General features: G+C 50.1%; 3 protein-coding genes across 9 annotated transcripts; 2 read left to right on the top strand and 1 right to left on the bottom strand.

The window, feature by feature from the left end:
* Window positions 1-23: 23 nt before the first annotated feature.
* On the top strand, window positions 24-6,763 carry Usp21 (ubiquitin specific peptidase 21). 2 transcript variants are annotated; one of them, XM_070000234.1, is made up of 13 exons: window positions 24-178; window positions 952-1,572; window positions 2,314-2,373; window positions 2,523-2,643; window positions 2,846-2,957; window positions 3,149-3,304; window positions 4,105-4,169; window positions 4,714-4,817; window positions 5,115-5,201; window positions 5,353-5,424; window positions 5,870-5,984; window positions 6,090-6,204; window positions 6,397-6,763. In XM_070000234.1, the coding sequence occupies exons 2-13, from the start codon at window positions 973-975 to the stop codon at window positions 6,485-6,487; spliced, it is 1,698 nt and encodes a 565-aa protein (XP_069856335.1). In that variant the 5' UTR covers window positions 24-178; window positions 952-972; the 3' UTR covers window positions 6,488-6,763. The 2 variants fall into 2 exon arrangements, with proteins under 2 accessions (XP_069856335.1, XP_069856334.1); XM_070000233.1 differs by lacking the exons at window positions 6,090-6,204; window positions 6,397-6,763 and having other exon boundaries at window positions 103-178; window positions 2,547-2,643; window positions 5,353-5,948.
* A 787-nt stretch (window positions 6,764-7,550) lies between these two features.
* Window positions 7,551-11,489, top strand: Ppox (protoporphyrinogen oxidase). 3 transcript variants are annotated; one of them, XM_070000225.1, is made up of 13 exons: window positions 7,551-7,756; window positions 7,986-8,079; window positions 8,223-8,357; window positions 8,492-8,607; window positions 8,771-8,903; window positions 9,204-9,348; window positions 9,693-9,883; window positions 10,294-10,354; window positions 10,513-10,631; window positions 10,706-10,816; window positions 10,901-11,050; window positions 11,179-11,221; window positions 11,305-11,489. In XM_070000225.1, exons 2-13 carry the CDS (start codon window positions 7,993-7,995, stop codon window positions 11,445-11,447), a joined length of 1,434 nt encoding a protein of 477 aa, XP_069856326.1. In that variant the 5' UTR covers window positions 7,551-7,756; window positions 7,986-7,992; the 3' UTR covers window positions 11,448-11,489. The 3 variants fall into 3 exon arrangements, with proteins under 3 accessions (XP_069856326.1, XP_069856325.1, XP_069856327.1); XM_070000224.1 differs by having other exon boundaries at window positions 8,459-8,607; XM_070000226.1 differs by lacking the exon at window positions 7,551-7,756 and having other exon boundaries at window positions 7,994-8,079; window positions 8,476-8,607.
* Window positions 11,490-11,578: 89 nt separating this feature from the next.
* On the bottom strand, window positions 11,579-18,675 carry B4galt3 (beta-1,4-galactosyltransferase 3). 4 transcript variants are annotated; one of them, XM_070000232.1, is made up of 8 exons: window positions 18,589-18,675; window positions 17,507-17,649; window positions 16,854-17,151; window positions 15,626-15,861; window positions 14,043-14,233; window positions 13,806-13,928; window positions 12,513-12,617; window positions 11,579-12,375 (listed from the first exon to the last, which is right to left on the bottom strand). In XM_070000232.1, the coding sequence occupies exons 3-8, from the start codon at window positions 17,113-17,115 to the stop codon at window positions 12,102-12,104; spliced, it is 1,191 nt and encodes a 396-aa protein (XP_069856333.1). In that variant the 5' UTR covers window positions 17,116-17,151; window positions 17,507-17,649; window positions 18,589-18,675; the 3' UTR covers window positions 11,579-12,101. The 4 variants fall into 4 exon arrangements, with proteins under 4 accessions (XP_069856333.1, XP_069856330.1, XP_069856331.1 ...); XM_070000229.1 differs by having other exon boundaries at window positions 16,854-17,128; XM_070000230.1 differs by lacking the exon at window positions 18,589-18,675 and adding an exon at window positions 18,338-18,415 and having other exon boundaries at window positions 16,854-17,128.
* Window positions 18,676-18,678: the final 3 nt, after the last annotated feature.

Genomic DNA, 18,678 nt, shown 5'->3' with positions numbered 1-18,678 from the left:
CCGGTAGCCAGTGGCCGGGTGGGACCAACAAAGATGGCGGCGGCCCTTGCGGCGGGAGCGATCAGGGCAAAAGCTGCGGCTAAAGCTGCAGCCGGGCCCGCGGGGGGGCTGCACGGGGGCAGGAGGGGGTGGCCCTGAGCGGGAGCCTGGCCTCCCCTGCCACCTCGCCGGGGGACAGGTATGGGCCGGGGTACTGGGGCAGGGTGGGGTGGGTGAGCCGAAGGAGGACTGCTCCAGATCCCAGAGGGCTTCTTCGTAAAAGCAAAGGCTCGGGGGGCCGGTAGGGCCTGGGAGCTGGGCTGGAGGGACGGCGTTCCCACACCGCCGGGAATAAGCCGCGGGACCCCGTAGCCAATCAGTGGCCTTGGCCTTACTGCCCTCGAGGGGGGCGGATCCGGGTAAAACCTTGCTGTGGTGGGAGAGGTGCAGAGATAAGGGGTCAAGGAATTATGCGTCTCTATCCTTGGCTATTGCCCCCCTGAGCCCCAACACCACGCAGGAGCTCGGAGGTGGGGGAGGGAATGGATTGCAAATTACCCATTTGGTCCCCTTCATTTGCAGCCCATAGGGCCAGTGCTTTGAGATTTAAATACTGCCTTTTGAGTTGTTATCCTTGCATCTACACTTCTGTTTGATCACCAGTCCAGGGCACATCCTACTTGACTAGCCGGCCTTGTTACGAGTTTATACATTTAAAAAATGGGTTAGATTGGAATCACACTGGCTTTTCAGTAATTCTACTGGGAGGAAATGAGGGGTGGTTAGAAAGGGTCAAAGTCATTAGCTACTATCATTCATTCAAGAAAAACTATTTTCTTTGTGGTAAATAGATACTAGAGAAACAGTGACTGACTTGATATTCTCTTTTCTTCAGAACATATAGAGCTAATATGGTTGGTCTAGGATCTTATTTCCTCCTAGAACTCAAATGCTGACCCTCTCTTTTCTCAGTTCCAACCTGCAGTGTCCACAATGCCCCAGGCCTCTGAGCACCGCCTGGGCCGGACCCGAGAGCCACCTATCAATGTCCAGCCTCGAGTGGGATCCAAGCTACCGTTTGCTCCCAGGGCCCACAGCAAGGAGCGCCGCAGCCCAGCTTCTGGGCCAAACCCCATGTTACGACCTCTGCCTCCCAGGCCAGGTCCCCCTGATGAACGGCTCAAGAAACTGGAGCTTGGACGGGGACGGACCTCATGCCCACGTCCCAGAGGGCCCCTTCGGGCAGATCATGGGGTTCCCCTGCCTGGCTCGCCACCCCCAACAGTGGCTCTGCCTCTCCCATCCCGGACCAACTTAGCCCGTTCCAAGTCTGTGAGCAGTGGGGACCTGCGACCAATGGGGATTGCCTTGGGAGGGCACCGTGGCACTGGAGAGCTCGGGGCTGCACTGAGTCGATTAGCACTCCGACCTGAGCCACCCACTTTGAGACGTAGTACTTCTCTTCGTCGTCTTGGGGGCTTTCCTGGACCCCCTACCCTGCTCAGCATACGGACAGAGCCCCCTCCTTCTCATGGCTCCTTCCACATGATAACTGCCCGGCCTTCTGAGCCTTTCTACTCTGATGACAAGATGGTGAGGACTTGTCAGCACACATGCTTTTCCATGTTCATGTTCCTCCATGCCTCCAGTTTTCTTGACATCATAATGGCTTTTCTGTCCTCCTTTCTCAGCTCCTCATTACACCAGTGGCTGTCTTCTCTCCCTTACTTTTTTTGGGTTGTCTGTGAGGCCCCATCTGGGTGGGCCATTTCAGTCCCTAGCGGATTAATCTAACTATTTAGAATTCTTTGGGTCTCCCAGGCCCTTCCTTTTGCTTACTGTACCTTCTCTCCTAGGACTCTGCCTAGGTCTAATTAATCTCTGGAGCTGAAGAGGGGAGGGCTTAGAACATCTGAGCTAATGTGGTTGCCCATTTCCTGAGCTAAGTGAGCTAGGCTGATCGCAGTTGCAGCCAGCAGGAGAGGGTGCAAGAAAGGGCCACGGGGGCTGGACGGGGCTTTGGGGGCAGCAAGGTGGGGGTGGGTAGTAGCTGGGCAACCATGCCAGTGCTTGGGGAATTGCCCCAGGAGCTTCAACGCCGGCTAGCTGGGCAGAGGAGTAAGTGGGGGATAGGTGTGACAGCCATGGCTGAGTCGGTGGTACACTCAGCTGTGATGGGCTTACTGCTCATGACCAGCGAGGTAGGAAGACCAGTGAGGGAAAATGGGTAGAGTTTGGGCAGGTATGGGGTTGGGGAGGTAGTGGTCAGCATTTAGGATATATGGGATATGGTAGGATATATGGGAACTTGCTGACTGTGCTCTGACCTTTCAGGCTCATCACACACTGCTTCTGGGCTCTGGTCATGTTGGTCTCCGAAACCTAGGAAACACAGTAAGCCATTTCCCTGGCCTTCCTTTCTAAAAGGAATATGAAATGGTGCTGGGATAGGGAGAAACTATATTTGGGGAAGGCTTGTGGAGGGAGAGGATCCCTGGGCACTTGTCTGGAGAGATAACTGCAGTGTCTCCACTGCTTATCAGTGCTTCCTGAATGCTGTGCTACAGTGTTTGAGCAGCACTCGGCCTCTTCGAGATTTTTGTCTGAGAAGAGACTACCGGCAAGAAGTGCCTGGAGGAGGCCGAGCCCAAGAGCTTACTGAAGGTGGGTTGGAAATTCCTGCTCCCCTGTTGCCTATCCCACAACCCCTTGCAGGTGCATCTGCCTGTGTTTTTGGCCCAAACCGTTCTATCTGACAGACATTTTCCTAGTGTCTCCTTTTCTAGATGTTGTTTACCACTGAGCTTCCTCTTGCTTGCCTTACAGACGTTAACCTTGTTTCCCTTCCCCATTCCCACCCCAACAGCTTTTGCAGATGTGATTGGTGCTCTCTGGCACCCTGACTCCTGTGAAGCTGTGAATCCTACTCGATTCCGAGCGGTCTTCCAGAAATATGTTCCCTCCTTCTCTGGATACAGGTGGGAGAGCTGGAGCATATAAGATTTCTCTCTTGTTAATGTCTTGGGGTAGGGCCAAGAAGGAGCCCTGGTAGCATTGTTCTGAGCTGGAAGTGTTTTCCAGCTAGGAGGTAGGGACCCATATCTGAGCAGAGGACAGTGTTTATGGACTAGGAGGGGGACAGTTGTCTATATTATCTGTCTGGCTATAGCCAGCAGGATGCCCAAGAGTTCCTGAAGCTCCTCATGGAGCGGCTACATCTTGAAATCAACCGACGAGGCCGCCGGGCTCCACCAATTCTGACCAATTGTCCAGCTCCTTCTCCACCTCGCCGAGGAGGGGCTTTGCTAGAAGAACCCGAGTTAAGGTAAGCGTTGGTCCCTATCCCTTTTTTCCTAGTCATCCTTTGGAGATGTAGGGTCTATGGAAACACTTGCATAGAAACTGGTTTGAGAAGCAGCATAGAAGTTGAAGAAAGCAAGGAGGGAGGAGGGAAGCTGGAGTGTACAGATGGAGGCAGAAGATAGTGTTAAGGATTTTATCAAATCAAGGGAGAGGGATAATTAATGTGCAATAAAGTACATAAAAAAGGCTTGAAGCCAAGTGGAGAAACAGTATGTTCTTCCCTGTGTATATCCCTTTTTCTCTCATTTTGAATTTTCCTAGAAGATTCCCTGAAGCATTACTCCTTTGAAGGGAGATTGGGAATGTGGCTTAGTGATAGAGTGCTTGCCTTGCCTGCATGAAGCCCTGGGTTCAATTCCTCAGTACCACATAAGCAGAAAAAGCTGGAAGTGACACTGTGGCTCAAGTGGTAGAACACTAGCCTTGAGCCAAAGAGCTCAGGGACAGTGCCCAGGCCCAGAGTTCAAGTCCCAGGACAAGAAAGAAAAAGAAAGAAAGAAAGAAAGAAGGAAAGAAAGAGAGAGAAAGAAAGAAGAAAAAGAGAGAGAGAGAAAGAGAAATAAAATAAATTTAGAGAAGGGGATTTGGTAGTTTAGCTCAGTGGAAGTCCTAAGTTCAGTCCTTAGCTCTGCAAAAAAAAAAAAAAAAAAAGGCAGGGGGGTTTGGGCAAGTGGGATATAGGTACTGATCTTTTCAGTGGTATTGGGGGGTGCCCAGTTCTGTGTTTCATGAGTGCTCCTTCTTTCACTTGATCGGTGGTAGTGACGATGACCGAGCCAACTTAATGTGGAAGCGTTACCTGGAGCGAGAAGACAGCAAGATTGTGGGTATGCAGTGGGGAAAGTGTGTGTGTGTGTGTGTGTGTGTGTGTGTGTGTGTGTGTGTGTGTGTGTGTGTGTGTGTGTGTGTGTGTGTGTGTGTGTGTGTGTGTGTGTGTGTGTGTGTGTGTGTGTAGGTTTGGGAGATAAAAAATAATGCTATCGGGCTGGGAAGGTGGCTCAGTGGTAGAGCACTTGTCTTGTATGCTCAAGGCCCTGGGTTCGATTCCTTAGCACCACATAAGAAAAAAAAGCCGGAAGTGGTGCTGTGGCTCAAGTGGTAGAGCGCTAGCCTTGAGTTGAAGAGCTGAGGGATAGTGCCCAGGCCCAGAGTTCAGGCCCCATGACTGGACCCAAAAAAAAAACAACAACAACAAAAAATAATGCTATCAAGGAGAATAGGAAAAAGAATGGATGATGATTGTCAAGTGTTTGGTAGAAGTTTTGTTGAGAAAGGAAGGTCAACCAAAGGGATGGAAAGAGAACAGAATTCCCAAAAAGCATCTTTGGCATCCAGTAATGACTTTTCCTCTATTCTTTTGCTTCTGTCTAGACTTGTTTGTGGGCCAGTTGAAAAGCTGTCTCAAGTGCCAGGCCTGTGGGTATCGCTCCACGACCTTCGAGGTTTTTTGTGACCTGTCACTGCCCATCCCCAAGGTGGGATTCTAGAGGCTTCTGGGGTAGAAGGAACATAGGTTATATGACCAAACCTTACCAACCCCCAGAGTGTGGATGGGGGGTCTCTGGAGTAGAAATGAAGCCTGGGGTAGAGCGCTAGCCTTGAGCTGAAGAGCTGAGGGACAGCGCCCAGGTCTAGAGTTCAGGCCCCACGACCGGACCCCCCCCAGACCCCCCCCCAAATAAAAAAAAAAAAGAAATGAAGCCTAGGTTGATTAAGAAGAGTTGGAAATTCAGAATATGCTGACTCTTACTTACCTTCCCCCCCCCCCCCAGAAAGGATTTGCTGGGGGCAAAGTGTCTCTACGGGATTGTTTCAGCCTTTTCACCAAGGAAGAAGAGCTAGAATCGGAGAATGCCCCAGTATGTGGAGGTTCACAAAGGATACAGTAAGGGTGGGAGACCTGGGGGGAACCCTATATAAATAAAATGTTATGCATGTTTTCTCAGAATAGGGAACAGTTATGTGTCTGGGTTTCTGCTGGAGACTGAACTCTACTCGGTATTTATTTAGGTATGTGACCGATGTCGACAGAAAACACGAAGCACCAAAAAGTTGACAGTACAAAGATTCCCCAGAATCCTTGTGCTCCATATCCTAATCTTCAAATTCTCCCCCCCCCCCCTTTAGTTGGTCATGGGGCTTGAAATCTGGGCCTGGGTGTTGTCCCTTAGCTCTTCAGCTCAAGACTAGTGCTCTACCACTTGAACCATAGTGCCACTTCCAGTTTTCTGGAGGTTAATTCGAGATAAGAGTTTCACAGACTTTCCTACCCCGCCTGGCTTTGGACCTCAATCCTCAGATCTCAGCCTCCTGAGTAGCTAGGATTACAGGTGTGAGACACTGGTGCCTGGCTTCAAATTCTTATTTTTCTGAAGAGAACTCCCATATATTCTTTCTCACCTTCATTGAGTCTTCCTTAAAAAAGGCAGCCACCTTATTTTTCCCTACCATCTCTTAGTATGTGTTGGGGGAAAGGAAGAGATAATATTTATAGAGACACTTTACCTCCTAAGTGTTCCTTAACCAGGAATTAGATCTGAATCGATTTTCCACTTCCCGAGGCTCCATCAAGAAAAGTTCAGTAGGTGTAGACTTCCCACTGCAGCGACTGAGCCTAGGGGACTTTGCCAGTGACAAAGCCGGTGAGTCTGGTGGTTAAGTCCTAAAGAGCCTCAGGAAGGGGGGAAGGGGTAGGAGGGAGGACCGATAATTCTGATTGTGGCAATTGATCATCTCTAACCCCACAGGAAGCCCTGTATACCAACTGTATGCTCTTTGCAACCACTCGGGCAGTGTCCATTATGGTCACTACACAGCCCTGTGCCGGTGCCAGACTGGTTGGCATGTCTACAATGACTCACGGTGAGAACAACCTCCCAATCAACTGTCCCACTTCCCTGCAGCCCTGACTCCTCCCCCTTTGATGGCTAGCACCAGGAGTGCAGAGTAAAGGAGAGGTGGCGGTCTCTCCTGATCACTTCGTCTGAAGTTGCATCCTGGGGAAAGAAAGGAATATACAGAGATGACCACAGCCTCTTTCCTATCTCTTTCTAGTGTCTCCCCTGTCAGTGAAAATCAGGTGGCATCCAGTGAGGGCTACGTGCTGTTCTACCAACTGATGCAGGAGCCACCCCGGTGCCTGTGACATCCCCTTTAAGCCCTGGCACCTGTGAAACCCTCTCAACACCCTTAAACCCCAAGGCTCCCCATTTACCTCAGAGACGTCTATTTTTGTGTCTTTTTAATCGGGGAGGGGGAGGAGGTGGTTGTAGCTCTCATTATTTTTTTTATTAAAAAGTAACCTACCTGGAGGCTCCCTTGTCTCCCAACCCCATGTACAGAGATCACCAGGCCCTGCCGTGTACAGCCCCCAGGCCGTCTGCAATCTCACTTTTTTGTGAATAAATTTGTTAAGAAAAAATGATGTCGTTATTTGTATTTGTGCTCAGGGATTGCAGAACAGAACTGGGTCTAGTGGAGTCTTTCTAGGACCTGGTTCCATCTCTGAGCAAGTGGGGGCGCTCTCACATTCGCGGGGGAGGGGGCGGAGGGAGTGGGGAGGGAGTGGGGAGTGGTGTCGACGCCGACACATAGGATGCCCAAACAGTGACGATTTAGTATTGTGGGAGAAGGAAGGCCAACTTTGAGAGTCGTGAAGCTGCGGGACGCAGAAACTAGAGTGCCAGCCCAGGTGTGCTGGGTTTTGCCGGAGATGGGGGCTGCCCCTTGAGGGCGCAACACCCGAGAATCCATGTTGACAAACACTGAGTACGTTGCCGGGCGTCCCTGGCTCCCGTAGGCCCAGTCTGTTGCTAACACCAAGGAGCTGTTTATGGAGCAGCCTCCCGGCGGACTGGCCTCCAGTGTCCCGATCTGCTCTCCCCACAACCAAAGCTCACCCGGGCCCTTCCTCCCCCCCCCCCCCCCCAACACACACACCCGGGCTCTAACCCTGGCTGGGCCTGGGAAACGAGCTGGGGAATGCAGACTGCCAGATTCAGTCTTGCATCCAGGGAACTGGCAAGACAGTGAGGGCTGCAACAATTAACTCCAACTCAGCAGCAAACTAGTTAATCTGCTTTCAAGATTTTTACCCTTAGCCTTACAGTGGCTCCGCCTCGTAGGGTCACTGCCAGTTCAGCACTTTCATTGGTGAATGTGATCCGGGCCTTTCAGGACCCACCAATCCAGAAGCAGGAAGGAAAGACTCTGGCACGTGCCGCCGGAATAGAGCGGACGGCGAGTCGCAGTGGCCGAAAGGGCTGGGGGCAGGAGTAGTGGGCTGCCAGTGCTTGTTACCCTCTGGTGGCCCGGGAAACGCAACTTCTCAGAATTTTAGGTTGCTGCCGACCTCCTCATCCTGGCCGAGGCAGATAGCGTGGGCGTGGCCCTTATCTGCAAGCTCTGGAACCAGGTCTTGGCTTCTATTTCCTTTCCCCTCATTTTCTCTTTTCCCTAGCTTGTGGGTGGGTGCTGGCCCCTGGGTGAAGAACGTATTTATCCACCAGCAATTACTCACTCTGCCTTAGCTTCCCCTAAATAAGTGGGTGGCGAGGGAGGCGGGCGGGTGAAACGCGGAGCTCCCTTCTTGAAGCTCAGGATACTGTGTGATCTGATGGTTTGTCTCCTGCTCTTTCTCCAAGCTTTGCAATGGGCCGGACCGTGGTGGTGCTTGGTGGAGGCATCAGTGGCCTGGCTGCCAGCTACCACCTGAGTCGAGCCCCCTGCCCACCTAAGGTGAGTACCCTACCCGTACCATAGGTAGTATCATCCTTTAATACTCTTCCATTTCCAGCAAAAGCCGGACGGATTCTAGTCCGAGGAACGCACCTATTCCCTCCACTACAGATGATGGTGCAGTGTCTCCCCTTTGTCGCCAGGTGGTTCTAGTGGAGGGCAGCAAGCGTTTAGGAGGCTGGATCCGCTCCATTCGAGGGCCTGATGGCGCAATATTTGAACTTGGACCTCGGGGAATTAGGCCTGCAGGAGCCCTGGGTGCCCAGACCTTGCTCCTGGTGAGTGACTTGTGAAGTTTGTAGGGAAGTTTGCCCAAAGGACTTCTACTAAGTGGGGTAGAGTTGAGGGGAGGAAGTATGTGGTTCAGATCTTTCCTTAGTTTCTCCTCTTCCCGAGGACGTGTGGAGAGCAGGTTTCTGAGCTTGGCTTGGACTCAGAAGTATTGCCTGTCCGGGGAGACCATCCAGCGGCCCAGAACAGATTTCTGTATGTGGATGGAGCCCTGCACCCCCTACCCACTGGCCTCAGGTAACAGGACCTTCCATTTACATTACACCCATTCTTAAATCCTTTCCATTTCTTCATCTCCCTGTCAGTCAGCCTTCCCAGCAAAAGGGGGCCAAATGAATGAAAATGACACCCGGGAGTTGGGAAAGTAATTTTCTCTTCATTATGCCTTCCTCCAATGCAGGGGGCTACTCCGCCCTTCACCCCCCTTCACCAAACCTCTGTTTTGGGCGGGGCTGAGGGATTTGATGAAGCCCAGGGGCAAAGAGCCTGATGAGACTGTGCACAGTTTTGCCCAGCGCCGCCTTGGACCTGAGGTGACACTACTCAGAGGCCTCAAACCTCTCCCCTTAAACTAGTTGCAAAGCCCCTTCCTCGAACTTACCCCCAGGGTTCTTTTGTATTATTTCATGTGACCTCTTCAACTCTTCAGATCGCTGAAATCTCCAGAAGTTAGTGTTGAGATTTAATGCAAATACTTTCACCTCTTTCTTATTCTTCTATTAAGAGTAGAAATACCCCCACCTTAAGCCCTCTCCCCATCAGCATTCCCTACCAACCAGGGGCAATGGTAATCTGTGTAGTTTATTCCTTGACCTCTCAGTCTCACCCTTAAGGTGGCATCTCTAGCCATGGACAGTCTCTGCCGTGGAGTGTTTGCAGGCAACAGCCGTGAGCTTAGCATCAGGTCCTGCTTTCCCAGTCTCTTCCAAGCTGAGCAAACCCATCGTTCCATAATACTGGGGCTGCTGCTGGGGGCCGGTAAGGAGAGGATTGGTTTAAAGATATTAAGGGCAGCCAAATTGAGGGTCTGGACTGGTGGGGGTGGGATAGGATGAGTGACATCATCTTGATGTTTTGTTTTGTTTTTTGGGGGGGGGTCCGATCATGGGGCCTGAACTCTGGGCCTGGGCGCTGTCCCTCAACTCTTCAGCTCAAGGCTAGCGCTCTACCACGTGATCCAAAGCGCCACTTCCGGCTTTTTTCTTTTTTGCTTATGTTGTGCTGAGGAAGCGAACCCAGGGCCTCAGGCATGCAAGGCAAGTGCTCTACCACTGAGCCACCTTCCCAGCCCATCTTGATATTCTTTACTCCCTTCTCTGCAGGTCGGAGCCAACAGCCAGACTCAGCGCTTATTCGCCAGGCCCGGGCTGAACGCTGGAGCCAGTGGTCACTTCGTGGAGGGATGGAGATGTTGCCTCAGGCTCTTGATACCCATCTGACTGGTAGAGGGGTCAGTGTTCTCAGAGGTCAGCCAGTCAGTGGGCTCAGCCTCCAAGCAGAAGGGCGCTGGAAGGTAGGAGAACCCTCTGGAGGGTAATGAATCTGTCACTCTTACCATCTCTGGCCAAGTGGTTTAATCAGGCTGGGGCTGATAGAACTAGTTCCTCAGTTTTTAGGCCTTTAGAAGTTACTAAGAGGTGCTCAAGGTTCTTAGACCTTATTTGTGTTCCTTCCTCAAAGACCGCGAGGTACAAGTCTGAAGGTGGTAGTAGTACTGGTGTGGCTCAAGGATAGGGAAAGAATCAACCTGACTGAACATTCCAAACTACTAATGATTTTTGTGTACATAATATTCACTCTCTTCAACCTTATCAACACCCTTTCCTATCAATTGGATATTTAGGAAACTGACAGTGAGGAAGCAAGTCCCACTTATAAGGTTCTCATTATTACTGCCTTTCTCAAATATCCTCATCCTCTCAGGTGTATCTAGGGGACAGCAGTCTGGAGGCTGACTACATTATTAGCGCCCTTCCAGCTTCAGGTAATGTGTAATGCCATCACCTCTCCAATCATTAAGAAGCAATAGCTTCTTGTGGCCAACAAGACCCCTGAAGTAGTCATCCCTGTATGAGTGTAATCCCCAAGATAGCTGAAAAAACTATAGGAATGTATCTTCAATCAGTCCCGTCTGAACTCCAGTGCTCAGCAAACTGCTTCCTGCCGAGGCTGCACCACTGGCTCATGTCCTGAGTACTATCACTGCTGTGTCTGTAGCCGTAGTCAATCTGCAGTACCAAGGAGCACATCTACCTGTCCAGGTATGACACTGAAGGGAATGGGAGACAGGGGCTCAGCTGGAACCCTTCCCTTCTGATATTTTTTTTCTTTCCAGGGATTTGGACATCTGGTGCCATCCTCAGAAGACTCAAGTGTCTTGGGAATTGTGTATGACTCAGTTGCATTCCCAGAGCAAGACGGGAAACCCTCTGGCCTCAGAGTGACTGTGAGGACACTTTACTTAGTGGGATTTCCTCTGTGTCCCAGTGTAGACAAGACCAGGCTGGTCAGTGCTATATTCTCTTCCTAGGTCATGTTGGGAGGTTCCTGGTTACAGAAGCTGGAGGCTAGTGGCTATGTCTTATCTCAGGAGCTGTTCCAACAACAGGCACAGGAAGCAGCTGCCAGACAATTAGGCCTGAAGGATCCACCAAGTCATTGTTTGGTCCATCTACACAAAGTGAGTTGAGATGAATTTCCATCAGTTCCCCACTGTAGAACTTAAAAGGAGGGACTGGTGATATTTATGGTGTCAACAAAGGCTTGAGAAATCAGTAATGAATTTCTCTGCATCTTCTCTCTCCTCAGCACTGCATCCCCCAGTATACATTAGGTCACTGGCAAAAACTAGGTAAGTCGGGAATGCAATTGGGCAGAGGAAGGCTAAGTAAATCGGACCCTAGCTATAACATTCCTTTGATCCTTTCCTTCCAGAGTCAGCCATTCAATTCCTGACTGCTCGGAAGTTGCCCCTAACTCTGGCTGGAGCCTCCTATAATGGAGTTGCTGTCAATGACTGTATAGAGAGTGGGCGCCAGGCAGCAGTCACTGTCCTGGGCACAGAGCCCAACAGCTGACCACCAAATTCCACTCATGAAAATAAAAGTTGCTGGAGCTTAGCTTGCTCTCACTATTCTTTCACCTATAGGCATGAGGGTAGAGATGGAAATAAGGAAGGTAAAGTGTGCCTGTGATGCAGAAAGCAAAAGCAGAAGCGAGACAAAGTCCTTTATTAGAAAATATATCAAAATCCTAGCCCCCTGACCAGGACCAGAAGAGGGAGCTACTCCAGCACATGGCAGAAAGTGCCCAGAGAAGGGCTTCCTTCACCAGACAGCTTCCTTGGAACCATAAATAGAATAAATATTCACAGAGGTCCCAGGGGAAGCCAGATCACTCTTTTTGGAAGAGAGTGATCTCTGTGGAAGAGGAAGGGGCTTGGGGCCCAGCCCTGCTCCTACCCCAAGGGGCAAGGGATTCCCAGGAGTCATCACATAAAATCATGACATCAAGAATTCACAGTCATAAGCTCTGGCAGGTGACCCTAAAAAAAGGGACTGCCAAGTCTAGAGGAGCCCAGCTCCAGTCCAGCAGTGAGGAGAGGCCCCTGGCCCCTAGCATAGCACTAGAGTTCAGTTCCCCCACACTTCTCTAAGAGGAGTGAGGAGCTGAGGGTAGAGACAATACAGCCCCTTTGAAGTAGGTTCAGGATTAAGGTGGGCAAGGAAGAATCAGTGTGAACCACGGGGGACTGTGTGGTTGGCAGTAGGCAGAGGACCAGGCCTAGCTGGAGGCCGGCGCTGCAGCATCTCTTGACGGAAGGCTTGGGAGGAACCAGGAGGGTAACGGGGACCAGAGGGGGCTCGAGGACCCCGAGGATCAGTCCCAATGTCTGCTGTCACATTTGTATACAGAGGACCCAGCTCTCGAGCCAGCAATCTGTATGTCAGTGAGTTCATTCCATCTTGTGTCCAGGAATTCTGGGTACGGACCAGGAGGTCAAATCTGAGGGTTAGAAGTTGGAAACTAAGACACAGAAAGGGATAGACAGGAATCTAGAGACCTTTAGGGGTAAGGGGCTTCCTGGCTAAGGATACAGAAACCTGAGAATCCAGTAATAATTCCCATGGAATTCTCCCTACCTGTGGGGATTTTCCTCATTGCCCTTATCTCCTCGGTGCTTCACCATCTTATAGTGTCCCACAGATGTGGGGGGCCGAGAGATCTTCATCCCAGCCAGACGCACCCTATAGGAAAAAGTGAAGAGCTCTTGGAGGATCCAGCATGGAGGAAAGCTTCTGACAGGTGTATAAAAAGAGCAAAAGCCAGCAAAGAAGGGGCAGCATGTTTCTTTACACAAAGAACAATTATTATGGGTAAAGTAAAAATTTTTAAAGTGCCATGTAGAGAAGGCAGGAGAAAATCACACAGAAAGAGGGAAATAGTAAAAGTTCCATGTATCCAAATTGGCAGGTCCCAGAGCCAGGCACCCTGGGGCTTTTAAACAATTGGTAAAGAGGTCAGTTTGTACCTCCTATGTTTGCTTCTCTCAGTATTTGATCTTGCGGTCTGAGGAGGACAGGGAAAGGGGTCATTTTGTCAAAAAGACAAGACATGATTTGAAGTTACAGTCCCAAACTCAGCATTTTTCACCCATTTTTGGTGCTGAGGACCAAGCCTCGTATCTTGCACAAGCTAAGTATACACTCTACCACCAAACTGAATAGCCCCTTAATTGTTACTTAGAATTAATGGCTGAGCTACCTAATTCCTCTCTCCCTGCTAGCACATGCTTTTTTTGTTTTTAAGTGGACACAAGCAATCAGGACCTTAAATCCTAATACTGGCAGATGAAAGCAAGGAGTAGATAGCCTGGGAATAAACTGAAAGAATGTGTGCATTTGGAAATTTGCTGAGTACCTCACACCTCCCACAAAGATGAGAATCCACATGAGGATGTCATCCCAATGGACACAAGAAAGGGAGGCAATAGATCCAGCACACCAAGCCCAAGTATTCACACCACATATAAAACTGGGTCAGCTGAAGCTGAAGGTCAGAATGTTTCACATGTTAAAAAATGAGTTGGCATCATGCCAATGGCACAGGCCATTTTTTTTTTAAAGTAATTCTGATTACACAGGGCAGATCCTCTATCCCCTTATGAGTGTCAGGACGCAAGCCTACCAGAAGGCAGAACTAAACAGGCTCTAGGACACTCTCCAGCCCTGGAATCTCATGACAATATTTTCTATAACTAGGTCTAGAAAAAAAAACAGATGACAGAATGAACAGCAGTATACAAAGTCTTACCTGGGTAGACTAAAAAAGACTAAGGGAAAGGAATAGGCTCAGTGCAGGACAAAGAAGCTAAAGCTTAGTGTTGAAAGGCTGTGGTCAGGGGTAGGGGTGAAAGTGGTAGCATGAAGTCTGACCTGGTAGCAATGTCGTCATCCTCACCACCCCAGCCCCAGTATTCATTGGGGAAGCCATTCATCTTCAGGTATTGATCAGGAGTGAGCGCTGAGACCCCTCCAAAGTACTGAGGGTATGGAAGGCTAGGGAAAGAAAGATCCTTGCATGGCACAAATCTGAAAGACATCCCTACCCATGACCCCTGGGCTCTCCTACCATCATCTCCACACTTCCCAGCACCCTTCCATGCCCTCTACCTGTATCCAAACTTGTTCATGGCAACAGCTACATGGCGGGGTCCCCGGGGGTCACACACATACAGATTATGGTCGTTTTCTGGCAGGAGATCTACATCATGCAAGAACAGGCAGTCCCACTCTTCGTCACGAAGGGCCTCCCTCACCCCAACATTCAGTAGCTTTGCCCTGTTAAATGTTCCATTTCCAGCCTAGAAGATAATGAACAAGGACTATAGACAGCATGGACAAGCAGGTGCTGAAATATAAACATGAAAAGGGGCATCTATGTGGAAAGAAGGGCAAGGAGAAAGACAAACTGTCTCTTTCATTTGGCCAGTCAATTTTTTTTTTCTTGCACGTTAGCATATGCTTGACAGTTAGGTGCTGCTGTTTTAGCATTTCATCATAACAACCATGTAGAAAAAGTGGTGTATTATCTGTCGCTTCTTGCCTTTATTTTAGACAGTTAAATAATCTTCCTCTTTTTTGGTAGTACTGGGATTTGAACTTGGGGCTTCATGCTAGGCAGGTGCTCTATCCTCTAACCTTTTTCACTTTAGTTATTTTTTTATTTCTCTTTTTTTTGGGGGTCCGGTTGTGGGGCCTGAACTCTGGGCCTGGGCGCTGTCCCTCAGCTCTTCAGCTCAAGGCTAGCGTTCTACCACTTGAGCCACAGCGCCACTTCCGGCTTTTTTCTTATGTGGTACTGAGGAATCGAACCCAGGGCCTCATGCATGCAAGGCAAGCACTCTACCACTGAGCCACCTTCCCAGCCCTTTGGTTATTTTTTTAGATAGAGTCTCATATTACTTGCCCAGGCCTCCCTGGACCACAATCCTCCTATTTATAGCTCAAACCTGCACCACTAATCCCAGCTAGTATGATGTTGGTTTTGATAACTTTGCTCGTGCTGGCCTTGAACCTTGATCCTCCTGATCTCTGCCTCTCAAACAGCTGGGATTACAGGCAGGAGCCACTAAGCCTAGCTTAAAGGGTTAGATAACTTGCTCATCCTTCTGTACAACACCTTAGTAACAATGAAATTATATTTAAAAATACCTAGTCCAAGGTCACACATGACACAAATAGTAGAGCTAGAATTTTAGCCCTCTGCCCAATTACAAATTTGTAGAAACCACTAAACAAAAGAAAAACCATGGAGCTGGGTGCCAGTGGCTCATGCCTGTAATCCTACCTACAGAGGAGGCTGAGATCTGAGGATGACAGTTCAAAGCCAGCCTGGGCAGAAAAGTCCGTGAGACTCTTTATCTCCAGTTGAAAACCGGAAGTGGTGCTGTGGTTCAAGTGGTAGAGTGCTCGCCTTGAGCTGAAGAGTGCAAGGACAGCGCCCAAGCCCAGAGTTCAAGCCCCACAACCAACAAAAAAAAAGAAAAAAACCATGGAAGATATGAGAGGAACATACCCTAAACAGAATAAGGAGATGTATGAGAATAACAAATTTAAGAACAAGGCCAGGTGCTTCACTTCCCAATCTGCTCTCTTGCATTGCAATGATTCTGGGTACCCAATAACTGAGAGTGAAGTGGCATTTACTTGCAGCTTCCTAACATGAAAAAGAGTAAAGTGCAAATGGAAAGTACCTGATGGATGACATAGATGCCATAAGCAAGCTGCTGGCGCTGCAGGAAGGGGTGTAGATGGTAGAGCAGCAAACGCAGGTGGTGCTCCCGGGCACGATGGGGCACAATAATGGCTGTTCGGGAGCGGGGTTCACACCCAGCAGGGCGGTACCGGCCCCCTGGTTCCACCCGAGGATTCCGCTCTACAATCTCTGCTAGTGATGGCACTGGGCTAAAGGACACCGACACAGGGCCCACTGTTGGGAAAGGAATGGTAAGTTCAGGCAGATTGGAGGGGAAAGGAGAAAAGAATGAGCAGTAGGGCCTGGGAATACATCTGGCCCTGAGCTCAGTTTTCCCCAGGGCTCATTCAGAAACTTTACAAGCCTTGGATTTCCCTTTATTTTTTTATTTTGGTCATGGGGCTTGAACTCTGAGCCTGGGCACTGTCCCTCAGCTCTTCAGCTCAAGGCTAGTGCTCTACCATTTGATCCACAGTGCCACTTCCAGTTGTTTTATGGTGGTTAATTGGAGTTAAGAGTTTCACGGGGGGGGGCTGGGAAGGTGGCTCAGTGGTAGAGTGCTTGCCTTGCATGCATGAGGCCCTGGGTTCTATTCCTCAGCACCACATAAGCAAAAAGAAAAAAAGCCAGAAGTGGCACTGTGGCTCAAGTGGTAGAGCACTAGCCTTGAGCTGAAGAGCTGAGGGACAGTGCCCATGCCCAGAGTTCAGGCCACACAACCAAACCAAAAAAAAAAAAAAAAGAATTTCATGGACTTTCCTACCTGGGCTGGCTTTGAACCACAATCCTTAGAGCTCAGCCTCCTGAGTAGCTAGGATTACAGGCATGAGCCACCAGCGCCTGGTTGGGTTTCCCTTTATTCAGACAGCTGCTCAAAGCCTGGAAGGGGCAGATTCTCACATGGCCTACCTTCTTAATTTAGGGTTTTATAACTGTCCCATTCCACAGGGTTTGAAGCTAAAGTTGGGAGAGGGAGAGAACAGAACTTCCAACTAGCTAATTAAGCCAGGGTAAATCTACAAAGGGAATAATTCCTAGCTTGAGGCAGGAAGAGCCCATAAATGAACAGGCAGTGGAAGGCTGTGACTCAATCAAAGAGCCTAAATTCTAATTCAGAGTCCACTCTTCCTCTACCTCAGCCCAACTTCAGTATACATTAATCTATATCCCATTCTGTGACTGCCCAATATACCTTGTCATTTCTTTCAGTTTTCTTTTGTACTCACCTAAGAGAGGAGATCGTTCAGGACAGTAGGGCAGAGCTTGAGGAGCTAGAGGACCTCCTGGGGCTACAGGGGCCCCAGGCAGGTGACTGAGGTTACTGTAGACATCCCGGGGGTGAGAATAGTCAAATGTTGGCCCCTGATCTCTGCCAAATAGGGCACTAAGACTTCGGAAGCCCCCTAGTGACAGGTACATCATGACAGCCAGCTGGGAGCCCACAAGCAGGGCCAGGGTACAGGGCCTCTCCAACAGCCTCCGCAACATCCTGACTTGAGGTCTGAGGAGGGAGAGAGGAGACTTCTGGGAGGAGGCAAGAAGACAGCAACCCAGCAGGAAGATTAGCAGATCAGAAATGAAGAAGGGTGCCAGGGGCAGGAAGGAAAAACAGGCAGAGAACAAAGTCATAGAAATAAACACACAGGTGTACAGTCAGTCACACAAGGAAAGGAAATACCTAGAATGTAACCACCAGTAGTTCTAACACCTGTCACTTTCAACCCATGTTTTACTTCCATACACGTCCCCTCCCACCCCCAAATCACTCCTATCTATTCTCAGTCCCCACCCCTGAGAATGCTTTTATCATTCAAGTTCCATATTCATTTCACAAGTCTCTGATATCCCTCCAGTCTTAAAGAAGGGAAGACAGACTTACCTAGGTTCAAGCTGTCTTCTTCCGGACAGTGGGGGCTCCAGGGGGTTCTGGGGGTACACCGATGTGAGGCATTATCTAGAACTGGAAATGTCACAAAAGAGAGGGAGGCTCCATCCAGCTCCTCACAGCAAATCTGGTACCAGCTAGAACAGAAGTGATCAATGATAATCAAACACTTGCATGCAGAAATCAAGGTTTGTGGGGTGAGATAATGAGATAATACCTGTGTTCAAACCCACCACCACCACACATCATCATCATCATCATCATCATCATCATCATCATCATCATCATCATAATCGAAACTAGTTTTCCATCAGGGAAAGTGAAGGAAATTGTTTGGAAAGAAAAGGAGGTGTGCAGAGGACACTAGGTTACTGGCCTTTCTCCCTGGCTACTCTGGAGTGAGTATGACAGTGTCAGGTCCGTACTTAACCCTCAATCCCAACAGAGCAGATTATTTTGGGAAGTAAGAACTGGGCAACAAATGGGGGTGTCGCTCCCCGCCCCCCATCCTGAAAACCCATTGAAGAGGCAAGACAGTCATGACAGGACCTTGGAGTGGCTTCAGGAGAAGCCAGGGCGAAGTAGGAAACAGGCTCTTTCCGTTCTTCACGAGCCAGGGAGCTTGCTTGGCAGGTGCAGGGAGCATGACCACCTGGGAGCTGCAAGCCAGCAGCCACGAAGCGAGGTAGCGCTGACGGGAGCAGGGTGGGGGTGGCGTCCTTTATCTTTCTACCTTTCCAGGTTCTAATGCGGGTGGGGAGGAGGGCGACTGCCGATGTGAGTGGGCCGAGGCATAGGTGGTCAGGGGTACCTGGGCAGGCTCACCTGGAGGGGCGTGGCAAGGGATGTACCCGGGGATTAACACCCCGTTCTTTCGGAGCACACCCATTTCATCCATCTCCCCCTCGTTTGCCTTGCCGTGCAAAATGTGCCCACCCGGCACCCGTCCACACTTCTGCGCGGGACCTCCGTCCCTACTCAAGCTTTTCTCTAGCCTTTGCCCCAAACTTCTCACTCTCCTGACCACCTGAGCGGTTCTCCGAGGCTTCTCGCGTCACGGTCCTCAGTTTACATACCTAGTGGGCTTCCAGTCGTCACCGCCACCCCGACAGCCGGGCAGGGGCTGCAGCCGCCATCTTGGAAGCGGGCGCCGCGGGGCGTGGCCT

The sequence above is a fragment of the Dipodomys merriami genome, unplaced genomic scaffold, assembly GCF_024711535.1.
Source record: "Dipodomys merriami isolate MVZ:Mamm:240054 unplaced genomic scaffold, mDipMer1.0.p SCAF_56, whole genome shotgun sequence".
Classification (NCBI taxonomy): Eukaryota; Metazoa; Chordata; class Mammalia; order Rodentia; family Heteromyidae; genus Dipodomys; species Dipodomys merriami.
This window is presented reverse-complemented; position numbering and strand designations above follow the sequence as displayed.